Here is a 27,547-nt window from a genome sequence, read left to right as displayed (position 1 = left end):
TCTTTTCATTTTTTATTTTTAATAAATTTGCAAAGATTTCAACTTTTCACGTTGTCATTATGGGGGTATTGTTTGTAGAATTTTGAGGAAAATAACTAATTTAATCCATTTTGGAATAAGGCTGTAACTGTAACATGTTTGCACACAAAAGTGTAGCGCTGTGAATACTTTCCGGATGCACTGTATGGATTGCATAATTGCTGCTGCAGACCCAGAAAGCATGAGGGCAATGTCCTATGCTGCATCTCTAGTTACAGTAATTCACCTCCATCTATGGTTTCTGCTCCACGATTGCCAAAAGTCCTCTACCTACAACAGCCAAGGTAAACATCTATTTGAAAGGGTGGCACGTAACATTCTTAGCATAGGAATAGAGCAGGTCTCTAAAAGAAAGCATTAACTTGACAATTTGTGGAGGGTTGGGAGTCCATTGGATCATTTCACAGCGGAGTCAAACATCTATAAAAGCCTAAAGGTAATAAAATAACCAGACAAGCAACATAAAAACAATTCTAACTAAAATGAATTATTGCGTGTGTGCATAGGCGCACCAATACGAGTCATCTGATCAAAGCTTTTGTATGGTTTTGAAAGATGAGAAAAAGTAAATAAATCAAATCATGTTCATGTTTATTGTTCTGACATTCAAAAACCTTTACAAAATTACCCGGCATGAAAAAAAAAAAGATTCTGTAGTTATCACAGCAACCCAGAACACAGAACTGCAAAACCGATACAGCCAAGTTAACAAAGCTCCCAACATAAACGACCACAAGTCGTGTACTTATTATACAGTACAAAATCTCAATAAGGTGAGATCAAATTAAGTGCAAACAGTGATTTTGTGCATAAGGAGTACTGGCTCAAATATCCCAGACACCATTCTCAAGTCGAATTGGCAGTCTATTTGATATATTAACATGGGCAATTTAGTTGCTTAAAGAATGACGTACTGTATTCCCCTTTTGTAGCTCATGTGTGCATGCAAATAACACACAACATAGGAATGTGAGGCATAAGATTAGCTTAACTCACCGTGCTTGATGTGAATTAAAATGGTGCTTGATCAAGACAAAGAAATACAAAACACTTTTTCCACATGTTTTCATTACTTTGGGAGCTATGCAACGATGCATAAGAGGTCTTTGTTGTTCTGCGATTCGATTTAGCTTCAGTTTATCGAATTGTTAGTAGTGTGCACTTAAATTCAGTTCATCCCCAACCCAAAATAGAGCCATTTGGTCACAGATATAAAATAAAACGAAGGGAAAATATCTGGCAACTACCACAAACATACTATGGTGGTTGATTAGTAATCAAAAGCACTCCTGTTTTATGGATCTTCACACACCTGCCAAAACAACATTACTGTAATGATTTTCATTTGCAAGGTTAATGTTCCTAAAACGAAGCTAATCTTTTACTCACCAACCCTTCAGGGCAAACTGCTTAAATAAAACTCTATTTACAGTGTCAAAATACATACAGCGGTTCCAAAGTAGTGAAAACGACTAAATAGCGAGGGGCTTACAACTTCAGCAGATAAATTCACAGGCTTAGATGTTCATCAGTAGGACTTGTATTAAATATTGAGGCCAGTCAGTCCATTCCATCATTTCATTCTCTCCAACCTTCACCTATTCTCCACGTAGACAAAACAGAGTGGAATTAGACTGTCTGTGCAGAAAATGACAATTCTGAAGATCCACAATGCCCCTCATTTCTCTGGAAGTATGTTGGTCAGAATGTCAATAAAATTGTCCAGGCCCCAGAGGTACCCGTCCTCTCTGTTGCCCTCCACCCACGGGCTGCGATGGTCCAGGGTGAGAGGGGGCGGCAAGGGCACAGTCTTTCCAAAGTCTATCATCCAGATTCCAGCCTTGCCAGTGAGGTCATGGACAAATAATAAGGAGCTGCCCACCACCTACAGGCAAACATAGCAAAAACGTCCGTATTAGAGCCTGTATTTTACATCAGCAGTGTAGAATGAAGAACCACCAAATGAAGATGCATCTCACCTCATGTGCTTTGAAGAAATCAGATTTTTCCAGCACGCCTCGTAGTTCCTTCAACCGTTGTTGGTAGCTTCTCTGAGAACAGAAGAGCCTAACAATGAACTTGTTTACATAATAGTTTTTTTCAAATGGATTATTGGTTAAAAGACGCACAGGCAGAGGAACCATTATTTTAACCATACAGCAATTATTAATAAAAACTAGATCTGAAACGTTTAAAAGCAAAAAGTAAAATAGAATAAAATACTACAATAATTAATTTATATGCACAAATATAATAATTACATTTACCTGCTTATATTTTTACCAAAATAGTTTTAACATGAAAAAAATCTGTGCATGTTATTCAAAAGAAAAATTGTTTACCTTCATAATTACAATTAACAAATAATAGTTTATACACGCACGGCGCACGTATATATATATTATACATACATCTCAAATTAATATACTGATATTAGTCTAAATGAAAAGTAAAGTATGAAAATAATATTTTAATAACATTGTTAAATGTATTCGTGTTCTAACAAATTAACTTTAAGTAATCATTAGATGATGGCAAATGTAAAAAGCAGAAAATGAGAAAGAACAATTAAAAATACATTATTGACAGATCCTGATGAATTGCTACATAGTATTGAATATATTGTAAATATTTGATATATATCGCACACAAATTGACAAATTCATACCAAAATTAGCATGTTGTTGTCCACAAAGTCCTCCAGGGTTTGGATCACCTCATCTTTGTACTTTGTTCTCTTGAAGTTAGTGTTACAAGTGCCATCCGATTTCTGAAGACAGATCAACTTGGTCAAGACAATATACTGAAGACTAAAACAAAACTAAGCCATCTCAAGAAAAACTAAGCATTTCCAAACATAAATTCAGAGGGGTCCTGAATCATATCTACCTTGATGCCCTCGATGCGAAAGCCCAGCGTAGCCGTTGAGCTGAGGGTTTCTCTCCACTGCATGTATCTGGTTTTGAGTACTGCTTGCCTGGCCCGCTCATCCGCAGTGGGGGCGTTCGGTTCCACAGCTATCATTTTTTCATACATGTCTTTGCGAGGCTGAGGACACTCCCGGGCCTTCTCCAACTCTTCCTCCAGGTAAGTCCTAAAAGCATGTATACAGTCAACATCAGCACAGGAATAATTATTTAGCATGGAAACATTGTGATTTGTATTTGAGAACTGCCCTAACAGGATTATGCCAGTTCTCAGAGATGCTGACAACCAGTGATCATATTTCCTCCTCTATTGTTTGGACACCACTGTCTACTGTGTTGTAGTCTTGGCTTCAGCTGGCACACCCATGAACAAGCCCCTATATAATTGTCAGCTTAAGTGGGAAGCACTAGTAAAAAAAAAAAAAATTGCCTGACAGCAATACAAATACTGAGAGTCAGGTGCACAAATTGATCAGTTTGCCAAGAAATAGTGTTTAAAAAGATACCAGGGTTGATGTTAAAAGCACTTGATATGAGTGGAGATACACTGATTTTTAAATTCTGTCTGATATCGATAAGCTGCAAATTATTCTCATGTTGTGGCCGATAAACAATACAAGGCCCCTTGTAAATATCAAATAGTAATTAATTTGTATTTAGACATCACAACACTATAAAATATAGTATGAAATAAAACAATATTCCTGTTGTTAAAGATTCCATTTAACAATGTAATTATGACGTACATCTGAGTGTAACAGATTATCAGAGAAATAAAAAAGTTGAGTGGGGGTTCCATCCATCAGTTGTTGATTAGATTTTGTGATGTGACAGTGGCACTCAAAAGTGGAGGCAGATGAACGTGAGCTTGCAGAGGCAGGTTTAAGTGGACTAAATGATTAAGAAGTCTGTTATTTTCACTAGGTCCAGTTAGGAGTTAGTTTGTTTAAACCCTACAAGGTCAAAACATTTTTTTTAAATTAAACAAATGCACAGATGAATTGTTCACAATAACATCTAAAATGCATTCGAAAAAGGGATAGTGTGAATTTTCAGTTCATGCAGACTTTATAGATTGAGTGAGTGTTGAACAATTAAATATACAATAATCAGCAGATACTGATAAGTTAACACAATAAACTAGACACCCAAAAGCAAAACTGTAGATCCCACTTTGTTTTCTATTTGTATAATAATTAGTACTTGTAACTAATTTAAGTTTGGATGAACAAAAAATAATAATAATAATAATAATAATAATCCTTAATTTCTAGTGATCTTTAGCAGAAACAGCAAAAAAAAAGCATGCATTTTCGATTTTGAACAAAACCGTTTTGGAGAGCCGCAATCATTTACCGGAATAGTGACGTTTAATTAGTGCTTTTCCGATGATGCATTTTTACTGTGTCAGTATTTATTTCATGAACACAATGTGGATAAGCTAAACATGGTAAACGTGTCAGCAGTGTGGACACTTCACAGTGACCAAAAATGATGCTAGAGTAGCAATATGGACAATTTTGTTTGGCTGAAATATCAAGACGCAGCTTGTTAATGAAGAAATTTACCATGCCGGGTTTAATTTATCACCTAAAAACACGACTGCTTGAAGAGAATAAAGTGTTTAAAGGGTTCGTTCATCCAAAAATGAAAATTCTGTCATCATTTACTTACCCTCATGTCGCTCCAAACCTGTAAGGTTTTTGTTCATCTTTGGAACACAAATTAAGATATTTTGAAGAGACATGATCGATTTAAATGATGAACAGATTGAATTTAGGCTTTTATTCACACAAAAACAGTCATCACCTCACACATCAGTTGTGGTAAAAGGAAGCTCAAGCATGTTCGCATGACGTGCGAGAACCAATGAGGTTCATTCTCGTGTTACGCAGCACGTTTAAGCTTCAGCAAGAACCAATGAAGTTAATTCTCGTGTTACACAGCACGTTTGAGCTCCTGCAAGAACCAATGAGGTTCATTATCGTGTTACGCAGCACGTTTAAGCTCCTGCAAGAACCAATGAGGTTCATTCTCGTGTTACGCAGCACGTTTAAGCTCCTGCAAGAACCAATGAGGTTCATTCTCGTGTTACGCAGCACGTTTAAGCTCCTGCAAGAACCAATGAGGTTCATTCTCGTGTTACGCAGCACGTTTAAGCTTCAGCAAGAACCAATGAGGTTCATTCTCGTGTTACGCAGCACGTTTAAGCTTCAGCAAGAACCAATGAGGTTCATTCTCGTGTTGCGCAGCACGTTTGAGCTTCAGCAAGAACCAATGAGGTTCATTCTCGTGTTACGCAGCACGTTTAAGCTTCAGCAAGAACCAATGAGGTTCATTCTCGTGTTACGCAGCACGTTTAAGCTTCAGCAAGAACCAATGAGGTTCATTCTCGTGTTACGCAGCACGTTTGAGCTTCTGCAAGAACCAATGAGGTTCATTCTCGTGTTACGCAGCACGTTTAAGCTTCAGCAAGAACCAATGAGGTTCATTCTCGTGTTACGCAGCACGTTTAAGCTTCAGCAAGAACCAATGAGGTTCATTCTCGTGTTGCGCAGCACGTTTAAGCTTCTGCAAGAACCAATGAGGTTCATTCTCGTGTTACGCAGCACGTTTAAGCTTCAGCAAGAACCAATGAGGTTCATTCTCGTGTTACGCAGCACGTTTAAGCTTCAGCAAGAACCAATGAGGTTCATTCTCGTGTTACGCAGCACGTTTAAGCTTCAGCAAGAACCAATGAAGTTCATTCTCGTGTTACGCAGCACGTTTAAGCTTCAGCAAGAACCAATGAGGTTCATTCTCGTGTTACGCAGCACGTTTAAGCTCCTGCAAGAACCAATGAAGTTCATTCTCGTGTTACGCAGCACGTTTAAGCTTCAGCAAGAACCAATGAGGTTCATTCTCGTGTTACGCAGCACGTTTAAGCTTCAGCAAGAACCAATGAGGTTCATTCTCGTGTTACGCAGCACGTTTAAGCTTCAGCAAGAACCAATGAGGTTCATTCTCGTGTTACGCAGCACGTTTAAGCTCCTGCAAGAACCAATGAAGTTCATTCTCGTGTTACGCAGCACGTTTAAGCTTCAGCAAGAACCAATGAGGTTCATTCTCGTGTTACGCAGCACGTTTGAGCTCCTGCAAGAACCAATGAGGTTCATTCTCGTGTTACGCAGCACGTTTAAGCTTCAGCAAGAACCAATGAGGTTCATTCTCGTGTTACGCAGCACGTTTAAGCTTCTGCAAGAACCAATGAAGTTCATTCTCGTGTTACGCAGCACGTTTAAGCTTCAGCAAGAACCAATGAGGTTCATTCTCGTGTTACGCAGCACGTTTGAGCTCCTGCAAGAACCAATGAGGTTCATTCTCGTGTTACGCAGCACGTTTAAGCTCCTGCAAGAACCAATGAAGTTCATTCTCGTGTTACGCAGCACGTTTAAGCTTCAGCAAGAACCAATGAGGTTCATTCTCGTGTTACGCAGCACGTTTGAGCTCCTGCAAGAACCAATGAGGTTCATTCTCGTGTTACGCAGCACGTTTAAGCTTCAGCAAGAACCAATGAGGTTCATTCTCGTGTTACGCAGCACGTTTAAGCTTCAGCAAGAACCAATGAGGTTCATTCTCGTGTTACGCAGCACGTTTAAGCTTCTGCAAGAACCAATGAAGTTCATTCTCGTGTTACGCAGCACGTTTAAGCTTCAGCAAGAACCAATGAGGTTCATTCTCGTGTTACGCAGCACGTTTGAGCTCCTGCAAGAACCAATGAGGTTCATTCTCGTGTTACGCAGCACGTTTGAGCTTCTGCAAGAACCAATGAGGTTCATTCTCGTGTTACACAGCACGTTTGAGCTTCTGCAAGAACCAATGAGGTTCATTCTCGTGTTACGCAGCACGTTTAAGCTTCAGCAAGAACCAATGAAGTTCATTCTCGTGTTACGCAGCACGTTTGAGCTCCTGCAAGAACCAATGAGGTTCATTCTCGTGTTACGCAGCACGTTTAAGCTTCAGCAAGAACCAATGAGGTTCATTCTCGTGTTACGCAGCACGTTTAAGCTTCAGCAAGAACCAATGAGGTTCATTCTCGTGTTACGCAGCACGTTTGAGCTCCTGCAAGAACCAATGAGGATCATTCTCGTGTTGCGCAGCACGTTTAAGCTTCAGCAAGAACCAATGAGGTTCATTCTCGTGTTACGCAGCACGTTTAAGCTTCAGCAAGAACCAATGAGGTTCATTCTCGTGTTACGCAGCACGTTTAAGCTTCAGCAAGAACCAATGAGGTTCATTCTCGTGTTACGCAGCACGTTTAAACTTCAGCAAGAACCAATGAGGTTCATTCTCGTGTTACGCAGTACGTTTGAGATTCAGCAAAAGGTTCGGTTGATCTTCTGTTTATGTTCGCTGATCAAGGTTTATATGTAAATAAAAGACTAAAATTATAATTTTCATCATATTAATCATGTCTTGTTAGAAAATTTGGACTAACCATATGGATTAGTTTTACAATCTCTTTATGAACTTTTTGAAGCGTCAAAGTGGTAGTTGTGTAGCTGTCAATGGAGGGACAGAAAGGTCTCAGAATTCATTACAGAGATCTGCATTTGTGTTCCAGAGATGAACGAAAGACTTGGAACTACATGAGGGTGAGTAAAAATTTTTGGGTGAACTATACCTTTAATTACCCAAACTTCATTTTCGGATTCAGTTGTTGTCCAGATTAAAACATTAATTTCAGTTTCGATTAAAAAATAAATAAATAAATGAAAAATAATTTCGGTGCGTCACTTAATTTCCTAATGGTGTTTTCATGTAGTCATCCGTAAAGCCATGACATTATTTTTTTTGTGTGTGCCAGTCCATTATTGTGGAATCTACCCATAAATCATCCATTTAAAGAAAATATGATAAGTGCAGAATTTACAAAGCACAACATCCTCACCGGCTTCCCATTTTGCAGTCCATGATGCAGGGAGAGTCAAAGTCAGCAAGCAGGTCGTCCATGAGGTTGTAATCCTGCTCGTCACGCTGGGTCACGCCGTAGTATGCAGGAACGAAGGGCTGCAGCGAGTCGCTCATGAGCTGCAGAAAACACTGCTGCTCGCACTCGCAGAACTTCTTCAGCAGCCTTCCATCACTGCCCATCTGAAAGTTTCCTGGAGAAACAAACAAAACCATGCAGACGTCAGACAAAAAGGGAATCACCAAACACAGCAATAAAAAAAATCATTAGCTTTACGGTATATGCAAATTCACATGACCATAAAACAATAATAAATATTAAGGCTCAAACATGAAAGTTATATATAAATGCTATCAGGTGATCCAAATGTAATTTCAGGAAATGAATAATTTAAATTCAATCAACAGACTTTAATCATCAATATATTTATTTATTTACTTTGATAGCTGAAGTCTCTTGATTGAGAATACACACACACACACACACACACACTCTTATAAACAGATGAACAAGCAAACCTGCATGGCCGACCACCTGTACCCAAGGAGAGCGCTTTTTCACCGCCACTGGAGTGGGAGACCAGTTCACCATATTCTTTGACTTCTTCCACAGATCAGCCTTTGAATGAAGAGATATGATTGAAAAAAACATAAATGAGACTGACATGTCAGTTAACACCCTACGACTTTGACTGAGCAGTACGCAATGGCAATTCTGTACAAGGGTCATTTGTTGGTAGAGGCTTTTCTCGTCTTGCCTTCTGTTCTCTTTTTCTTACATAGCAAGCCGCTCTGGGGCACTGAGTGCATTCAGTCGACCTCAGACTCCAACGTGCAACTCAATCTCCTCCATTAACCATAGGTCGAGTTTTTCCCCATGTGGCAAATCATTGACGACAATCTCGAACTAAACAAAGTCATCAAGCAATACCAAGAGGCTGTGATTAAGAAATAGCTAATCTTAGAAGGATGTTCATAAAACATTTACAGACGGCACTTGTTATGCTGCCAGATAAAATGGAGGAGCCAGTGTGGACTGTGCCAACAAGAATAGCAAATTTTCTTTACAACTTGAATACATGCGAGTGAATGTCAGTGATTAAATTTAAAAAAGGTTTTAAGGTAAAAAAAAAAAAACATTTTTTTAATATCATGAATTAATATTTCATAAATGCCATTAAGTTTTTGTGGATTCACAGCACATGACATTTCAAAACCTAAAGTAACATTGCTTGTCAAAAAAAAACATCTGAAGTTTTTAATTTGTTAGATGCCATGGATCAAATGTTAATATAATGTATTTTTTCTATATAATACTGTTAGATGTATTATTTATTTTATCTTTATTTAAATTCATTTTATTTGTTAAAATATATCTTAATTTATAAAATTTTAGTTATTTACTTTTTTTAGTTACTTTTAGTTAGTTTTTTTTAAGCATTCCCTTGCTTAAAAGTGTCAATAAGTTTCTTAATGTTTTTTTTTTTCCTGCATGTTGATCACTCAATTTTAATGTGGCAGACAATTTGTTTTCCAAATATTAATAAGCAGTGTAGCAGTTTTGATTTAAAAAAAAATGCTAGAAATAAAAATAAAGGATTATGGCTAACTTTTCAATAATTTTCAATAGTTTTTTTTAATCATGATTCCAGAACAGTAGCATCACTCTGACTTCACCACCAAAAAATATATGAATGAATATAAAATTAATTTTAAAGCAGACATTAAAAACATGCCCATCATACAAGAGGTGTATTCAAGTCAATGCATGTGTGTGAAATGATATTTGATGTTTTTTTTTTAATAAATAAAAGATCTGGACACAATAAAAATAAAAGTGTGCGTCACATCATTGACTCTTAAGTATTTAGTTCTGCTGCTCACCCACACTTCTTCCTGACCGACTTGATCTGTTGATTCCTTCCTCTCCGCCGTTTTGATGTTGTCAGAAAACCGTCTACACGATTCCTTTGAGCTGATGTGCCATCAACCTTTTTTATCCTACTCTATACAAGACCCTATACCGCTGTAACGACTGAAGGCAATGTGAAAATCTTTCTATCGTGTGTAACTATCCTCCAAGCGTCAGCCTTCTGAATGAAGCCAATTAACCTGTACAGTTCTCTCTGCTCTCCAAGCTCAAACACTCACTCACGGCTAGTGGAAAACCAGTCAGACGAGAATGACTTTCTCCAGAACAAAGCAAGAGAGGCCCACCATACAGAGCTGGAGGTGCATCATTTGTTGACCTTATAAGTTCAGTTTCAATAGAGCATTGACTCACTATTGTGAGTTTCTCAATGGGCCACTTCCCCCCCTCATGATCCATAAAAACAAATCCCATTCAATATCATCATCAAAATGATTGGAGACAGAACAGCTCCTACAACAGAACAATGCAGATTATATTCAAACACCTTTATGGTTTCAATGATGAATAGGCCTAATCCTTGTTGACTTAACATATCACTGAGTTTACATTTGATTTATTGTTATCATGTGATTATAATGATGGTGGCTGCTTTACCGTCACACAAATACCTTCTTAAGAGACATTTGTCCTACTCAAATGGACCTCTTTACCAAAAAAAAAGTAATAGACATGGAATTTTTTCCTCCATTTACAACCATGATCTCATGACCCGAAGCCCATAATGTTAATCAGTCATCATGAGAATTACTCAACAACTGCATATTTTGATCTGCAGCATGCAGTGTGCACACTTGGCATTCAATGCATCTGCACTTAAAAAGTTACCATGACAACTATAGTTTGATAAAATATCACTTAAAGTAATAAAAAAAAAATTGGAAACTTTTGCAGTTGTATCATGATAGCAGAGAAGTACAGTATAGTATCTAGTTGCAAGTATTGTACAAAGGTAAACACCTTGCTAAGCTTTTTTAATTGACTTTTGACAAGAAACAGATACGATTTTCTTATGTTTGTATTTTTGATGCAAAAACTTTGTAGAGAAACCGGTCAAAAATCACTATTCTCTCACTGACAGAGGGAAAATTATTCTACAAAAAAATAAATACTGCCCTATCAGTAGTATTTACTCTCAAATAAAGTCCAGAGGCTGTTTAAATAAAAGGAAAGTTAAATTTGTGGACATGATTGATAGTTTTGTTAGTCACATTTGGATAAAGAAAAATACTTTTTTTTTTTTATCAGTAGTATTTACTCTCAAATAAAGTCCAGAGGCTGTTTAAATAAAAGGAAAGTTAAATTTGTGGACATGATTGATAGTTTTGTTAGTCACATTTGGATAAAGAAAAATACTTTTTTTTTTTTTTTTAATCAGTGAGGAAACATTTAAGTCCTGATGGCATAATGTACATGAAATTGTAGTGAAGTAAAAAGTATTTTGTCCCCTTGTAAAGAGTAAACAGAACTCTAGTAAAGTACAAATTGCCAAAACAATACACAAGCATAGTATTAGTAATTAAGTACTTATACTTCACACATCTGCCAGTTTTGTCAGTAACATTGGAATATTTTGTGTATTGGGATAGCAGTGACTATCAAAGAAATAAGTTCCAATACATAATGAAAAAAGTTCAAACGGATTCTTACCGTGAGCGGTTCACCTGGAGACTGATTATAATCACTGTAACCCATTAAATCCTCTTCGCATTCCTCAAAAGACGAAGCTGGCGAGAGGCCGGTGGAGGAAGAGTTGGACAGCTTCCTCAGCGCCAGGGACGAGGCGGGAGAGCCGCTGAGTCCGCTATCCGAGCAGATGGACTCCTCGTCGGGCTGATGTGAGCCTGAGCAGGGTCCGCGGGGGCTCTGGTCACACTCGCAGGTTACAACCAGCTCAGGAACAGCAACACGAGCGCGTCTAGAGAGCTGCTCCATGGGCTCCTCTGGGTGGCTGTGGTGGACGTCACCCATAACCACGCAGGGTGCCGGGGTATCGGGTGTTTTAGTCATCACGCTGCTTCTGATCTACAAGATCATTGAGGTTGTTGATGGCTTTATCCAGATTATTAGGGCCAAACCCAACGCGTAACCGGCTCGCGCTGACGGGCACTGCCGCACCTTTTATATGCGTGTGACGCGTCGCGCAGCTGCACAATAAAAGCAATATTGGCCTACTATCAACGTTAAGTGTCTGTGATCACATCCTTTTAGCCTCTGGAAATTAATTTTAATAATAATTACCTGAAAAATTTAAAGAACACACAAGTATTAACGTACAAACAACGTTAATGCGTATTTCAGCGACAGTGTCAAAGTATTATTTGCTCATGCTCAAATCGTCGCTTTAACAGACTGAACTGCTTTGCCCCGCCCTCTTTTCTTTAAAGCAACAGAGCCACAAAAAAATCCCTTATATCAGATTTACAGCGCCACCTAACCTGCGGTAGCTAACGTCCACAGTACAGGATGAAACAGTTTGTTTCTGGTCAAAATCAATTAAAAGGCATTTAACACATTTGAACAATATGTTTTTAAAGAAGACACGTTTACAGTAGAATAAAGTACTTAAAGGGACAGTTCACTCAAATCAACTTGTCAAGCCTCAAAAAGGACGCAAAACTCATCAGTTGTCCAGTGTTCTGGAGTAAACTGTGTGAAGAACAGACCGAAATGCAGGTCGTTATTCAATGACGATCTTGACATACTGAACACTCAAGTTCTACTCTCTGCATTTGTGAGAATGCAAGTTTTATTCCTGGCTGAACTAACAACTAATTTGAGTCAGACTGAAGCACAATGCCCCTAAATACTTAGTTTAGCTGTGCCTATATTCATGACAGCTTTTATACCTGCTTAAATTGACTGTACATCATAGCAGATGTTAATCTGTAGAGTAGACAACCATGCCATTTTATTATATCAAGAAATGTTTAAAAATTCTGGCCTCGTGATCACACCTAAAAACAAATTTAATGTTTTTGTTATTCTACATACAAGATTTTGATGGAATCACATTAAAAATATGACTTTGGGAGAAATGGCCACAATTAAAGCAAACATGTTAGAGGCCAAAAGACAAAATATCTGCTGCATGTACATCTTTACATTTATGCATTTGGCAGATGCTTATCTAAAGCAACGCACCCTTAAGATACATTTTATCACTATATGTGTTTCCTGGAAATCAAACCTATAACCTTGGTGTTGATAGCGCCATGCCATGCATTAGTTATGGGAACAATAACTTAATAAATATATATGTAATATAAATAAAATGGATATCGCATTCTGTTGTGCTCTATTGTGTAAGATATAATTCCAGAGTGTCTCTCAAGAATAGACAAACTGCAAAATCATTTTATATATAAAAAGCTTTGTTTGTCAGAATCTCACAAAAACAAAATGTGAAAGTATCTAAAACAGACATAAAAACATACACACTAATCATATAAAAACAACAATGGTCAACAAGCACTAATTCATCAAATGTACACAGGAATGTGTTTTAAAAAACAGTATATCCTGAGGTCATACTTTTGGACAAGTCTGATATGGCAACAGTCACAAGAACCCCCTTGACAAAGCCAGTATAACTGCATTTTGAGTCAAGCCCAAAAGCTACATTAGGGATTAAAAAATAAACAGTTTCAAAGAAATGATTGTCCAAGTTTTTCAGTCTCAGTCTTTGTGCAAAATACCTAGATTGACATCTGAATCCACTGGGATTAATTAGTGTCCTGTGTCAAGGTCCCGCATGTAGTCCTGCAGGGCTTGGAGTCGAGCGTCAATCTCCGACAAGTCAGCACCCGTGTCAATAGAAGTGTCTGAGTTGGAGAAATATAAATGGCTTACATGTATTGGCTATAGATGCATATACATAAAGAAAGGGGAAATGATATGGTACCTGCCGCTCTCATCCTTTGTGCAGGGGTGCTACACATTGGTTTTTTGTTTATGTGTCTTCCTCTGGACTAGATGGAGCAATGCAATGCAATGCAAAAAAAAAACAGCAATTAGAATTATAAAAAAAATCAGCAATTAGAGGCCTAATCTTTACAAAATCTTACACAAACATTTCACATTGTTACTCACCACAGCTGGACCATTATACACCAGTTTCCTTCCTCTGCAAAAAAAAAGAAAAAGAAAAAAGAAAAAAAATAATAGCAATAATATCAGACATTATACATGACACATTCATTTTGATCATACATTATGATTTTTTTTAAAGGAAACTTACGCTTTATTTGATTAAAAACTACATAAAAACAGTAATATTGAGAAATATTATACATTTAAAAATTTGATTTTATTTGTTCAGCATCCTCATTACTTCAGTCTTCAGTGTCACATGATCTTCAGAAATCATTCTAATATCAGGGTTTATGCAGGAATCATAGAGATGAATTTACTACCTTTTACTACCTTTTTTACTACCTCCAGAATATGTTTTACTACCAACACGACATCAATCAGCAGCCCTTTTTTGGGGGGTGTGGGAGGGGTATGCAAAGCACCACTTACTACTTACTATAAGGTATAAGTGTGACACTGTCACACACATCATACATATTAGGTACACTAATGTTTAATTGTGATCATTACAAAAAAAAACATAATTGACAATGACAATATTAGTGTTGAGTTGAGTTTCAGTTGTCCTTATCTTAACCCTAGCCCTCGAGTTATCCTCACCATAACGTTAGCCCTTAGGCCTAATAAGGTGAAGAAAAACCTTGGCACTTCTTAAAAACAAATGACACTTAACAACAATAAACATTAAAAAAAAAATTATAATAAAAGTGTGTCACATCACACACACTTACCCACAAACACACATTCTCACACACGCAGACTTAAGCAGTGAAATTACTATCCCAAAACAGCAATTTATTTCATCACATCTCTAAATGTGCTTCAAATATTGCACTGGTTTGCTGCTGAGATGGTGCGACGACAGCTAACCTTAAGTTGGCATGATTTGCCATGATCTGTGTAGTGCTGCTAGCATCGCAAAACAACAAAATAGGGAGCTGCTCCCCCCTCACCCTCACCCGTTAAATATTTTCAATTAGGGATGCACCGATACCACTTTTTGCAGAACGAGACCGATACCAATACTTTCATTTGTGGTACTCGCCGATATCGATACCGTAACCGATGCCTGAATTTTCACTGCATTTGTAATTTTTAAATGTATTAGTAGATAGATAAACCAAAAGAATATAAATCATATTAGTTGGCTTAATTTGTTCATCAAATATATATTTCCTTTAGATATTTTCATGCTTAATTAATCCTTCTAAAAAGCATGCTTCTGTTTCTGTCACTGTTCATTCTATTACTCTATCATATTTTATCTTGCATTTAATAGCATAGCACATATTTAGAGCTGCTCCAGCAGGGCTCAGTGCTGAGATTGGGTCAGTGGTACAAATGTTTTGACACCAGTGAAATACCAGTTATTTAATCCAATTTTGATACTACAACAAAAACTACCAGCCCAATAAAAGTAAGCAGTCAGTAACAAAATAAGAAAAAATAATCGAATTACAAATAGGACAAATAAATACAATAGAACAAAGAAAAGCTACAAATGAAATAAACAGTGTTTTTAGAGTTTTTCGGGTAGATTGGTACATTTGAATACATTAATCAAATGTAAAAAAATTGCATATTCATTATTGTATAAATTTAAATCTAGATGGATATTTTTGTAAAGTTGAAAAGGGTAGACCATTTAGTCAAGAGCAGTGAGTAATTTATTTGTCCTTTGTTTGATTAACATTAAAACACAGTAGCAAGTATATTAAAGTGCTGCCCCTTTAAGACCGAACGCACATTTGAACATGGCTACGTTCACATGAGATATAACCAACTTTGTTTACTAGGATACTCGCCAAGACGGGCGTTTTTACATAATTTTGTGACGTGATGTGAAAGACAATTTTCAGTATTCGCGCGCTGAGGCGATGGTTTGCGGAGCGCGCGCTTTGGATGTTTGCGTTCATGGAACTTCTTGACCTGCACACGTCCAGTAATAATGTAGGGAACCATTTGTTATACATAAATCAGGTAACAGGTCATGTCTTACTTTACTTACATATACGATTTAGTTTTCATTCAAATAACACGTGCTGAGTGAACGATCAGGAGCATTCGGTCAGAAACCGGAGTAAAGATAGTTTGCGGTTTGATTTTCAGTTTTCGTTTCGCTGTGGTCCCGCAGTGCGGTGTCGTGGACATGCAAATAATATCTCATGTCGTTATTCATGATTTGTGAATTTGTGTAACGGTATTTCTCCGGGTCAAAAACCTTTTTTTTTTTTTTTTTAAATTGGGTATAGCTCCAAAAGTCGGTCACTTAGGAGTCTGAACCCAGTGTCACCTTGACATGCTCGATTTGTGAATTTTTTCACAGCAAAGCTCTTATCTGTAAAACGTTCGCTAAGTCCGGTAGACAGGAATGTTGAAAATAGGCGTTGTTCATGTTTAAACAATGGATATTAACAATTTATAATAAACACACACACTGCTGGATTACAAAAACACTTGTTTTAGATTGAACCTGATTTGTGAAACCTTTCAGAGGTCAGTTTGGGTCAGTTAACCCCTCCCTGAGTGGTTAACTAGGTCATTCTGATTTGTGAAACCTTTCACAGATCAGTTTGGGTCAGTTAACCCTTCCCTGAGTGGTTAACTAGGTCATTCTGATTTGTGAAACCCTTCACAGATCAGTTTGGGTCAGTTAACCCTTCCCTGAGTGGTTAAATACGTCATTCTGATTTGTGAAACCTTTCACAGATCAGTTTGGGTCAGTTAACCCTTCCCTGAGTGGTTAAATAGGTCATTCTGATTTGTGAAACCTTTCACAGATCAGTTTGGGTCAGTTAACCCTTCCCTGAGTGGTTAACTAGGTCATTCTGATTTGTGAAACCTTTCACAGATAGGTTTGAGTCAGTTAACCCTTCCCTGGTTGGTTAACTAGGTCATTCTGATTTGTGAAAAGTTTCACAGATCCGTTTGGGTCAGTTAACCCTTCCCTGAGTGGTTAACTAGGTCATTCTGATTTGTGAAACCTTTCACAGATCAGTTTGGGTCAGTTAACCCTTCCCTGAGTGGTTAACTAGGTCATTCTGATTTGTGAAACCTTTCAGAGGTCAGTTTGGGTCAGTTAACCCTTCCCTGAGTGGTTAACTAGGTCATTCTGATTTGTGAAACCTTTCAGAGGTCAGTTTGGGTCAGTTAACCCCTCCCTGAGTGGTTAACTAGTTCATTCTGATTTGTGAAACCTTTCAGAGGTCAGTTTGGGTCAGTTAACCCCTCCCTGAGTGGTTAACTAGTTCATTCTGATTTGTGAAACCCTTCACAGATCAGTTTGGGTCAGTTAACCCTTCCCTGAGTGGTTAAATAGGTCATTCTGATTTGTGAAACCTTTCAGAGGTCAGTTTGGGTCAGTTAACCCCTCCCTGAGTGGTTAACTAGTTCATTCTGATTTGTGAAACCTTTCAGAGGTCAGTTTGGGTCAGTTAACCCCTCCCTGAATGGTTAACTAGTTCATTCTGATTTGTGAAAACTTTCACAGATCAGTTTGGGTCAGTTAACCCTTCCCTGAGTGGTTAACTAGGTCATTCTGATTTGTGAAAACTTTCACAGATAGGTTTGGGTCAGTTAACCCTTCCCTGGTTGGTTAACTAGGTCATTCTGATTTGTGAAAACTTTCACAGATCAGTTTGGGTCAGTTAACCCTTCCCTGAGTGGTTAACTAGGTCATTCTGATTTGTGAAACCTTTCACAGATCAGTTTGGGTCAGTTAACCCTTCCCTGAGTGGTTAACTAGGTCATTCTGATTTGTGAAAACTTTCACAGATCAGTTTGGGTCAGTTAACCCTTCCCTGAGTGGTTAACTAGGTCATTCTGATTTGTGAAACCTTTCACAGATCAGTTTGGGTCAGTTAACCCTTCCCTGAGTGGGTAACTAGGTCATTCTGATTTGTGAAAACTTTCACAGATAGGTTTGAGTCAGTTAACCCTTCCCTGGTTGGTTAACTAGTTCATTCTGATTTGTGAAACCTTTCAGAGGTCAGTTAACCCCTCCCTGAGTGGTTAACTAGTTCATTCTGATTTGTGAAAACTTTCACAGATCAGTTTGGGTCAGTTAACCCTTCCCTGAGTGGTTAACTAGGTCATTCTGATTTGTGAAAACTTTCACAGATCAGTCTGGGTCAGTTAACCCTTCCCTGAGTGGTTAACTAGGTCATTCTGATTTGTGAAAACTTTCACAGATCAGTCTGGGTCAGTTAACCCCTCCCTGAGTGGTTAACTAGTTCATTCTGATTTGTGAAAACTTTCACAGATCAGTTTGGGTCAGTTAACCCCTCCCTGAGTGGTTAACTAGTTCATTCTGGTTTGTGAAAACTTTCACAGATCAGTTTGGGTCAGTTAACCCTTCCCTGAGTGGTTAAATAGGTGACCTAGTTAACCACTCAGGGAGGGGTTAACTGACCCAGACTGATCTGTGAAAGTTTTCACAAATCAGAATGACCTAGTTAACCACTCAGGGAGGGGTTAACTGACCCAAACTGACCTCTGAAAGGTTTCACAAATGAAAATGACCTAGTTAACCACTCAGGAAGGGTTAACTGACCCAAACTGATCTGTGAAACTTTTCACAAATCAGAATGACCACTCAGGGAAGGGTTAACTGACACAGACTGATCTGTGAAAGTTTTCACAAATCAGAATGACCTAGTTAACCACTCAGGGAGGGGTTAACTGACCCAAACTGATCTGTGAAAGTTTTCACAAATCAGAATGACCTAGTTAACCACTCAGGGAGGGGTTAACTGACCCAAACTGATCTGTGAAAGTTTTCACAAATCAGAATGACCTAGTTAACCACTCAGGGAGGGGTTAACTGACCCAAACTGACCTCTGAAAGGTTTCACAAATCAGAATGACCTAGTTAACCACTCAGGGAAGGGTTAACTGACCCACACTGATCTGTGAAAGTTTCAACAAATCAGAATGACCTAGTTAGCCAACCAGGGAAAGGTTATCTGACCCAAACTGACCTCTGAAAGGTTTCACAAATCAGAATGACCTAGTTAACCACTCAGGGAAGGGTTAACTGACCCAAACTGAACTGTGAAAGTTTTCACAAATCAGAATGACCTAGTTAACCACTCAGGGAGGGGTTAACTGACCCAGACTGATCTGTGAAAGTTTTCACAAATCAGAATGACCTAGTTAACCACTCAGGGAAGGGTTAACTGACCCAAACTGATCTGTGAAAGTTTTCACAAATCAGAATGACCTAGTTAACCACTCAGGGAAGGGTTAACTGACCCAAACCTATCTGTGAAAGCTTTCACAAATCAGAATGACATAGTTAACCACTCAGGGAAGGGTTAACTGACCCAAACTGACCTCTGAAAGGTTTCACAAATCGGAATGACCTAGTTAACCACTCAGGGAAGGGTTAACTGACCCAAACTGATCTGTGAAAGTTTTCACAAATCAGAATGACCTAGTTAACCAACCAGGGAAGGGTTAACTGACTCAAACCTATCTGTGAAAGTTTTCACAAATCAGAATGACCTAGTTAACCACTCAGGGAAGGGTTAACTGACCCAAACTGATCTGTGAAAGGTTTCACAAATCAGAATGACCTATTTAACCACTCAGGGAAGGGTTGACTGACCCAAACTGATCTGTGAAGGGTTTCACAAATCGGAATGACCTAGTTAACCACTCAGGGAAGGGTTAACTGACCCAAACTGATCTGTGAAAGGTTTCACAAATCAGAATGACCTATTTAACCACTCAGGGAAGGGTTAACTGACCCAAACTGATCTGTGAAAGGTTTCACAAATCAGAATGACCTAGTTAACCACTCAGGGAGGGGTTAACTGACCCAGACTGATCTGTGAAAGTTTTCACAAATCAGAATGAACTAGTTAACCACTCAGGGAGGGGTTAACTGACCCAAACTGACCTCTGAAAGGTTTCACAAATCAGAATGACCTAGTTAACCACTCAGGGAAGGGTTAACTGACCCAAACCTATCTGTGAAAGTTTTCACAAATCAGAATGACATAGTTAACCACTCAGGGAAGGGTTAACTGACCCAAACTGACCTCTGAAAGGTTTCACAAATCGGAATGACCTAGTTAACCACTCAGGGAAGGGTTAACTGACCCAAACTGATCTGTGAAAGTTTTCACAAATCAGAATGACCTAGTTAACCAACCAGGGAAGGGTTAACTGACTCAAACCTATCTGTGAAAGTTTTCACAAATCAGAATGACCTAGTTAACCACTCAGGGAGGGGTTAACTGACCCAAACTGATCTGTGAAAGGTTTCACAAATCAGAATGACCTAGTTAACCACTCAGGGAAGGGTTAACTGACCCAAACCTATCTGTGAAAGTTTTCACAAATCAGAATGACCTAGTTAACCACTCAGGGAGGGGTTAACTGACCCAGACTGATCTGTGAAAGTTTTCACAAATCAGAATGACCTAGTTAACCACTCAGGGAAGGGTTAACTGACCCAAACTGATCTGTGAAAGTTTTCACAAATCAGAATGACCTAGTTAACCACTCAGGGAGGGGTTAACTGACCCAAACTGACCTCTGAAAGGTTTCACAAATCAGAATGACCTAGTTAACCACTCAGGGAAGGGTTAACTGACCCAAACTGATCTGTGAAAGTTTTCACAAATCAGAATGACCTAGTTAACCACTCAGGGAGGGGTTAACTGACCCAGACTGATCTGTGAAAGTTTTCACAAATCAGAATGACCTAGTTAACCACTCAGGGAAGGGTTAACTGACCCAAACTGATCTGTGAAAGTTTTCACAAATCAGAATGACCTAGTTAACCACTCAGGGAGGGGTTAACTGACCCAAACTGACCTCTGAAAGGTTTCACAAATCAGAATGACCAAGTTAACCACTCAGGGAAGGGTTAACTGACCCAAACTGATCTGTGAAAGTTTTCACAAATCAGGTTCAATCTAAAACAAGTGTTTTTGTAATCCAGCAGTGTGTGTGTTTATTATAAATTGTTAATATCCATTGTTTAAACATGAACAACGGCTATTTTCAACATTCCTGTCTACCGGACTTAGCGAACGTTTTACAGATAAGAGCTTTGCTGTGAAAAAATTCACAAATCGAGCATGTCAAGGTGACACTGGGTTCAGACTCCTAAGTGACCGACTTTTGGAGCTATACCCAATTAAAAAAAAAAAAAAAAAAAAAAAAAAAAAAAGGTTTTTGACCCGGAGAAACACCGTTACACAAATTCACAAATCATGAATAACGACATGAGATATTATTTGCATGTCCACGACACCGCACTGCGGGACCACAGCGAAACGAAAACTGAAAATCAAACCGCAAACTATCTTTACTCCGGTTCAACACAAGTGCGCGCGCGCGCTCTCTCTCTCTCTTTCTCTCGTCAGTTAACGTAAATAATAAGCTAGATGACTCGTTTTAATCTTCTTTGCCATTGACATCCGAATGAACTACAAACTTTCCACTGATGTCTGTTTGAAGGGATGTGCTCGTGCTCGAGCTCGACCAGCTCGCGCGTCTGTGCCGCTGCGCGCTCAATCCACTGCTCGCGCACCACAGCTAATGTTACTATATTGCGTTTAATATTCCACTAATAAGACACATTTACGTCATAGACAGCCTTATTTTTTTGGAAAAAAATGGAAACTCATATTGAGGTGGTGATGAAAAATTTACTACCAAGTCAAATTGCATTTATTACCTTTTACTACTTTTCAAGGGCCTTAATTTTGGTAGATTCTTTTTACTACCGCGCGGAAACCCTGAATATCCCAATTTGCTGCTCATGAAACATTTATCTTTTTTTATCAGTTGAAAACAGTAGTGCAGCTTAATATTTTTGTAGAAACTGTGATACATTTTTTGCAAGATTCTGAGTAGAAAACAGCATTTATTAGAAAAAAAAAAAAAAATGTGTGACAATGTACAAGTTTTTACTGTCACTTTTAATCAACTTAATGCATCCTTGCTGAATATTTAATTTTTTCACAAAAAAGCCTTACTTAAAATGTACAGTATATTCTAAGGTTCAGAGAGAGGGTACAAAAATTGTCACGTAAAATTATATTTTGAAGATAATATACAAGAAATCTTGACTAATATTATAGGCCAACTGGAAAAAAATTAAATAAAAGTGTAGGCCTCTCTGCACCTTGTTTGAACTGATCGCTGACGTCACATTTAACCTGGCCAACATGTACTTGGATAAGCAACGTGCTTTGTTATTGACTTGCCTGCTATTTAGAGGCTTAGCAAGCTCTTCAAACTCAGCTACTGATCCTTCAGAAGAACACCGACTCCTCCTGCTCTCCACAGACACACTCCTCCCCCTGCCAGCACTTCCTGCTCGCATCAGCTGAGGTACGGGCTCTCTGGAGCGTGAACGCCCTCTTTCCATCAGAGACGGTGAAGCCAACATGTCCCTTCTAATCTTCCTCTGACTGTAGGAAACAAAATCTCCTCATGTATATCTTTAAAGGTAGGTAACGGAACGTTGCATACAAAAAAATTCAACTTTCATTCTCTTATCAGTCCGATCTGATTCTGATGAAATTCTACAGACTTTTTTTCTTGCATTGATGTGCCAGATTCATGACTGAGGATCAACAATTTGAGAAAATGGATTCATGCAAGGGACAAAAAGAGTTTATGGTTCACACCTTTTAAAGGAAACCATATTCCTGCTCACAGAAAGGGCAGTGCTTGTAGGGAAAAAGATGACAAATAAAACAAAACACAAAACAGCAGAAAAGATAGTAAAAACTTTTAAATGAAAAGGCGAAAGGGTCTTACTTCTTCAGATCGGACTCTTTTTGGCGCCGTTGTCGGTCCTGGATGTAGGCTGTAGGGTCAAACCGTGCCCCCCGCGACCCTGTCATGAAAGAAAACAAGACTTGAATCAAATTGGGCCTAATAAGGGCCTCTACATTTGTTTCTAGACTTTGACCATAGGGATATTGTGTCCATCTTCACACATTTACCTGTTGGAGATGGTGAGGGTCTTGTGATACTATTCCGAGCCCCTGAAGAGTCTGCCCTCCTAACTCTCTCCTCTGACCTCCGACCCCTGTCCTCCATCCTCTCCCTCGACCCTGAGCGCGCTCTTAACCCTACACGGGTCAAACTGCGCTCTCTGGATAAAGACCGATGAATCTCCCCATCACACCTGAGCCCACTTCGACCAGACATGACTGGAGTCGCCCGACTGTCAAAATAGGAAGAATGAGACGATTAACATGTGCCCCAAAAAATAAAATAATTATAAAATATATTCAATAAAAAGGGCATTGATGGCAATTGGTTAAGCTTACCCACGTCGTAACAAGGCCAACTCAGTTGTCAAACTTTTAACACGTATCCGAAGAGACCGTTCGGAAGCCCTGAGTTCCTCCAACTACCAACGAGAATGAATTAGAATATACAAGTGGGTGCTAATGACTTTGCATGAGTGTTTCAATCATATTGTCAGCTTGTCTATTTCATTAGCATACAACAACAATAATCTCATTAGACGCACCTGTTCCAGTAGGAGGCGCTGTTCCTGGCTCCTCTTGCTTGCAGACCGTTGACTTTTTGCCCTTTCCTTCAGCAGCTGCTCCTCCAGACTGTGCACAGCCTCTCTGAACCCACGAGCCCCAGGAGTAGAGCCGGCCCCTGCCATCTGGAGACGATCCAAAGCCTTGGCCAAGGCCTCCTTTTCGTCTCTCACCAAAGCCAACCTGATCAAACATAAACCACATTAAAACATGAGAGAAAAAGATTTGTAAGCACAACATTCAGTTTTTACACTTAGTGGGTAAAAATGTTGAAATACTTTTTTTTGGTATATTTCATGCCAATAAATGCTGGTTGAAATGTATCCACTCTGAGAGTTGTCATGACTGAACTACCACTTTGAGGTCTTTAACTAAAAGATTTACAAGCTACAACAGTGTACAGGAATTTTATTTTATATTGTGCTGACTTTGTCCTGTGCACCTGCCCGCAACTACCCAGGTGTGCAAGGGGTTTTTATTTACATAATGCATAAATAAATAACTGACTCTGCACGGAGCCTGCGTGTTTCCTGGTCTGATACTTTGTGGTCTCCTCTCAGTCCCAGTGTTTTCAGCTCGGCCCTCAGGGCTCTTATCTCTTTCTGAAGCTCTGCAGGATCAGGTTTGCCAAGATATGGAAGTGGAAGAGGATAGTGTATCCTAAACAAAAAGAAATAAATTGAAAACTGCTCTGTTTTAAAAGTGATCAAAGTAGACTGAGTAATTAAACTACACAGACCTGTCAAACTCCACAGTGTAGATGAGGATGAGGTATCGTTTTGCACTGAGAGCAGGAGACTGCGGCTGAGCACGAGGTCGGCCAACTACACCTGCCTTTCTGTTCCGCAAAAGCTCAAGGTCGGAATATGTCAAGAGGTCAAGGGTCACTGATTCACTGGACTGCAAAAGAGAATTAAAGCAAATTAGATTTATTTTTAGTCATTTCATAGCCATTGTTTTCTGTTGCAAATAATTCAATAAGTGCATAGTAGGGTGGCACATTAATTGAAATCTAACCGAAACTGTGGCATGATGTGATATCAAATCGCAAAGGCTGTGATTTAATTACATACATTTTTGTGCAGCATGTTTCAGAGTGAACAGTAGCACTGTTCATCACGCAACCAGCTCATGAACGGGTGTTTTCAGCGTCTCAGAGCAGCTCAGTTCACAGTAAATTCTGCTCCACACAAAGCCATCTCTAAATCTGGTCTACTTTTGAGTGGCTTATAACACATTTGGGAACGGAACATACACCAACCATCTTCCCAAACTTGTAATGAGAACCAACTGTTTGCTTACTGCTTTTTTTTCTTTTTTTTTTAAATAAAATCTTAAGGGGCCACACAGAATGGCTTTTTTGGAGAACTGGTTCATTGTGCTACTTTTCATCCCCCAACACTGACATGCGTCTCGTGTTTTTAACATCAAAAACGTGTTCTGTGTAAATGGAAGATGAAGAAATTCAGACAGTTGTAAAACTGTAAAATGAAATTGTATTACCTTCATTCTTTTTTTTTTTTTTTTTGCTTTAGAGTGAAATATTACATTATTAATGTTTTGTATTTTGTTTAGTATTCTTTATTTAGTAATACTACTACTACTAAATAGTAATAACTATTTTATTCATATTGATATATAATCACAATTTTTTTGGGCCAAATAGTGCAGCCCTACAAACAAGCACAGCACACCAGAATAAAAAAAAAAAAAAAAAAAAATGTATGAGCGGGTGAGAGGTCCCCAAATTGTGCAGCCCTAGTGCATTTACTGTCACGACAAGCATTAAGAATTAAGACACCATTACAGTAAATATGATTTTGTTTTTATGGACCCACCTTGTTGACGGCAGACTCAAGCATGCTACAGAATACTGGAAACTGTTTAAAATTCCCAGTTTTCCGGGTCAGATCCTCAATATCTAATTATAGGGGAAAAAATTATAATGATATAAAACTACATTTCAAGCAACCAAACAGCGAATGTCAGTTTTAAAAGCTTAACTTACAGGCAGGATCGAACTCTCCTCTCCACTGGTCCGCTGTAACAACATCTGAAATCTCTACGATTAGTAACCGCTCCGCCAACTCGACCTTGACAGCAAATTCAGCGCCCCGAAATTTCATTTCGTCCTGCACAACTGTGCCACTGCCAACCTCCATTGCGTGCCACTAACAGCCGAAACTAAAGGAATCATTGCACATGGTCATTGCAGTTCCTAATATAATAATGCTCTGATCAGAATTTCTTGATTACAGTTACAGATAGATATATAGATAGATAGTCTTATTATACGAAAAAGTTCATTATAACCATGCAGTTTTCATTAAGGTTGTCAGTATTCTTCATATTAGTGCTGTTAATGTCAAATACACACCGACCTGTCCATTACAAATGTCAACTTCATCACTGCCATGACAGGCAGGATTTAGGTCATGAAACATTTCAATGAATGACACCCTTATATCTTTACACTTCACTGAATTTCTTTGTATCTTAGATAAATAGAGGTTGTAATCTCATTTATTCATGAATTAATTTGCAACATAAGTTGCAAACTAATAAACAACTCAGCATGTCAGTTGAAAATGACGGAGGACTTGCTAACCCTAAAGATTTGCCAAAAGACTAACGTTAACGTTACCAACGTAGGGCTAGTCGCACAATAATAACACTATAAAATCAATCGCAGGAATAATAAAGACATCATACGTCATGATTTGGAGGCTACAGGAGAACATGCGACTACAGAGGATGATAAATGTGCATAAGTTCATGTTACGATAGATGCATCTTAGTCCACACACAACTAGCACATTAGCAACATACCCGTTATTGGTGGAAATGCTTTAAGCAGGGACGAGCTATACGATTAAAAACCTACATTTATAACGTCGATGAAATGAATGGAAAAAACTGAAAGCAGATTAATATCTTTTCTATGCTAATTTAGCTAGCGCATGTTCATAAAACAGGTCGTTGACTCGTGAGTTGAGAGCTCGAACAACTGAAAACAGCGGCTCAATGACCGGGAATTTAAAACTCCCGCCCACAACTGTTTACATTGGTCAACTTGTAGAAAAGTTGATATTCTATTGGGTGTTCTGCCTGTCAATCAAAAAGAAAAGGTTTCATTTTGGCAACGCCTTCGGATAACTCTTGACGCCCATAAAATACATTTTATATGCATAGTTTATAAAACATTAAAAACTGTCAAACATTACAAAATAAATAAATAAAAATAACATTGACATCCTGTTCCTTTTGTGGAGCTTTGGGATTGTCCTTTTGTTCAGTCTTTTTGGAGTAAGAATGTTTTATCTGACTTTTCTTTATCTTATGGACATATTCTTTTTGGTTTTTACATTAATGACAAAAATTGGGACAACACAAGTTTTGTGTTGTTGGGAAAAATTTGTTTTGTGTTGTTGGGAAAAAAATTGGGAAAACACAAGGTCATAAATATAAATACACAAAATGTAAACCACACTTTCTTTAAGCAAGAAATAAATTTGTATTTTGGTACAATTTCAACGTATATTAATAAGAAAACAATATAAAACAATAATGATAAACATTTACCATGTTTGACATTCTTTCTTATTATATTTTCATTATTGTTTGTGTACCAAACCTCTCCCTTTCCCCCTTTATTTTTTCTACTGTTGGATTAACCTTGTTGTTACTCTTACCTTTTATTAATTTCTAATGTAATTGCTTCCCATTGTACTTTGTCTTGATAATTATAGGAATAAGTGTGTTGTTTATTTCTTCTTGTGTGTTATATTTGCATTAATACTACATAAAAAAAAGTGTTTTGGCATAAATATGGTCTGTGTTTCCATAACAGTTTTACTATTGTTCTTCTTCCTAATTATTTATTACTTCCCCCCAATACTTCTTTTTCCATTCTTTAACATTAATCTTTTTTTTTTTTTTTCATCTACACTATATAATGTTGTTGTTATTATTATCATCAATTTGTGTAAAGTTGCATTACTTTCATTATGGATTATTTTGATGGAAAAACTGTCAAATATTTGTCATGTCAATAAAAGCAAACTCAAATTTAAATTGAC

General features: G+C 38.2%; 2 protein-coding genes across 2 annotated transcripts; both read right to left on the bottom strand.

Annotated features, from left to right (window-relative positions):
• Window positions 1-613: 613 nt before the first annotated feature.
• Window positions 614-12,188, bottom strand: itpkca (inositol-trisphosphate 3-kinase Ca). Its single transcript, XM_056262933.1, has 7 exons — window positions 11,497-12,188; window positions 8,436-8,535; window positions 7,897-8,110; window positions 2,929-3,133; window positions 2,708-2,809; window positions 2,019-2,090; window positions 614-1,924 (listed from the first exon to the last, which is right to left on the bottom strand). Exons 1-7 carry the CDS (start codon window positions 11,854-11,856, stop codon window positions 1,718-1,720), a joined length of 1,260 nt encoding a protein of 419 aa, XP_056118908.1. The 5' UTR covers window positions 11,857-12,188; the 3' UTR covers window positions 614-1,717.
• Window positions 12,189-13,183: 995 nt separating this feature from the next.
• On the bottom strand, window positions 13,184-26,456 carry ccdc61 (coiled-coil domain containing 61). Its single transcript, XM_056262932.1, has 13 exons — window positions 26,298-26,456; window positions 25,477-25,652; window positions 25,307-25,389; window positions 24,208-24,368; window positions 23,976-24,128; window positions 23,450-23,651; window positions 23,244-23,326; window positions 22,914-23,137; window positions 22,726-22,804; window positions 22,167-22,373; window positions 13,939-13,972; window positions 13,751-13,817; window positions 13,184-13,670 (listed from the first exon to the last, which is right to left on the bottom strand). Exons 2-13 carry the CDS (start codon window positions 25,628-25,630, stop codon window positions 13,576-13,578), a joined length of 1,542 nt encoding a protein of 513 aa, XP_056118907.1. The 5' UTR covers window positions 25,631-25,652; window positions 26,298-26,456; the 3' UTR covers window positions 13,184-13,575.
• Window positions 26,457-27,547: the final 1,091 nt, after the last annotated feature.

This window comes from Rhinichthys klamathensis, unplaced genomic scaffold (genome assembly GCF_029890125.1).
Source record: "Rhinichthys klamathensis goyatoka isolate OS25496 unplaced genomic scaffold, OSU_Roscu_1.1 h1tg000197l_1, whole genome shotgun sequence".
Lineage (NCBI taxonomy): Eukaryota > Metazoa > Chordata > Actinopteri > Cypriniformes > Leuciscidae > Rhinichthys > Rhinichthys klamathensis.
The sequence above is the reverse complement of the archived record's forward strand: the minus strand, read 5'-3'. Positions and strand labels throughout refer to the sequence as shown.

Excerpts from the sequence above, each read along its gene's own strand:
- itpkca (XM_056262933.1), bottom strand. The coding sequence starts at position 11,856 with ATGACTAAAACACCCGATACCCCGGCACCCTGCGTGGTTATGGGTGAC. Across the intron at positions 8,111-8,435 it reads ACAGGTGGTCGGCCATGCAG|GAAACTTTCAGATGGGCAGT; the intron begins GTTTGCTTGTTC and ends TTGTTTCTCCAG. Across the intron at positions 3,134-7,896 it reads GACTGCAAAATGGGAAGCCG|GACTTACCTGGAGGAAGAGT; the intron begins GTGAGGATGTTG and ends ACATGCTTTTAG.
- ccdc61 (XM_056262932.1), bottom strand. The coding sequence starts at position 25,630 with ATGGAGGTTGGCAGTGGCACAGTTGTGCAGGACGAAATGAAATTTCGG. Across the intron at positions 23,327-23,449 it reads AGCGCCTCCTACTGGAACAG|TTGGAGGAACTCAGGGCTTC; the intron begins GTGCGTCTAATG and ends TCTCGTTGGTAG. Across the intron at positions 13,671-13,750 it reads ACAAAGGATGAGAGCGGCAG|ACACTTCTATTGACACGGGT; the intron begins GTACCATATCAT and ends TCTCCAACTCAG.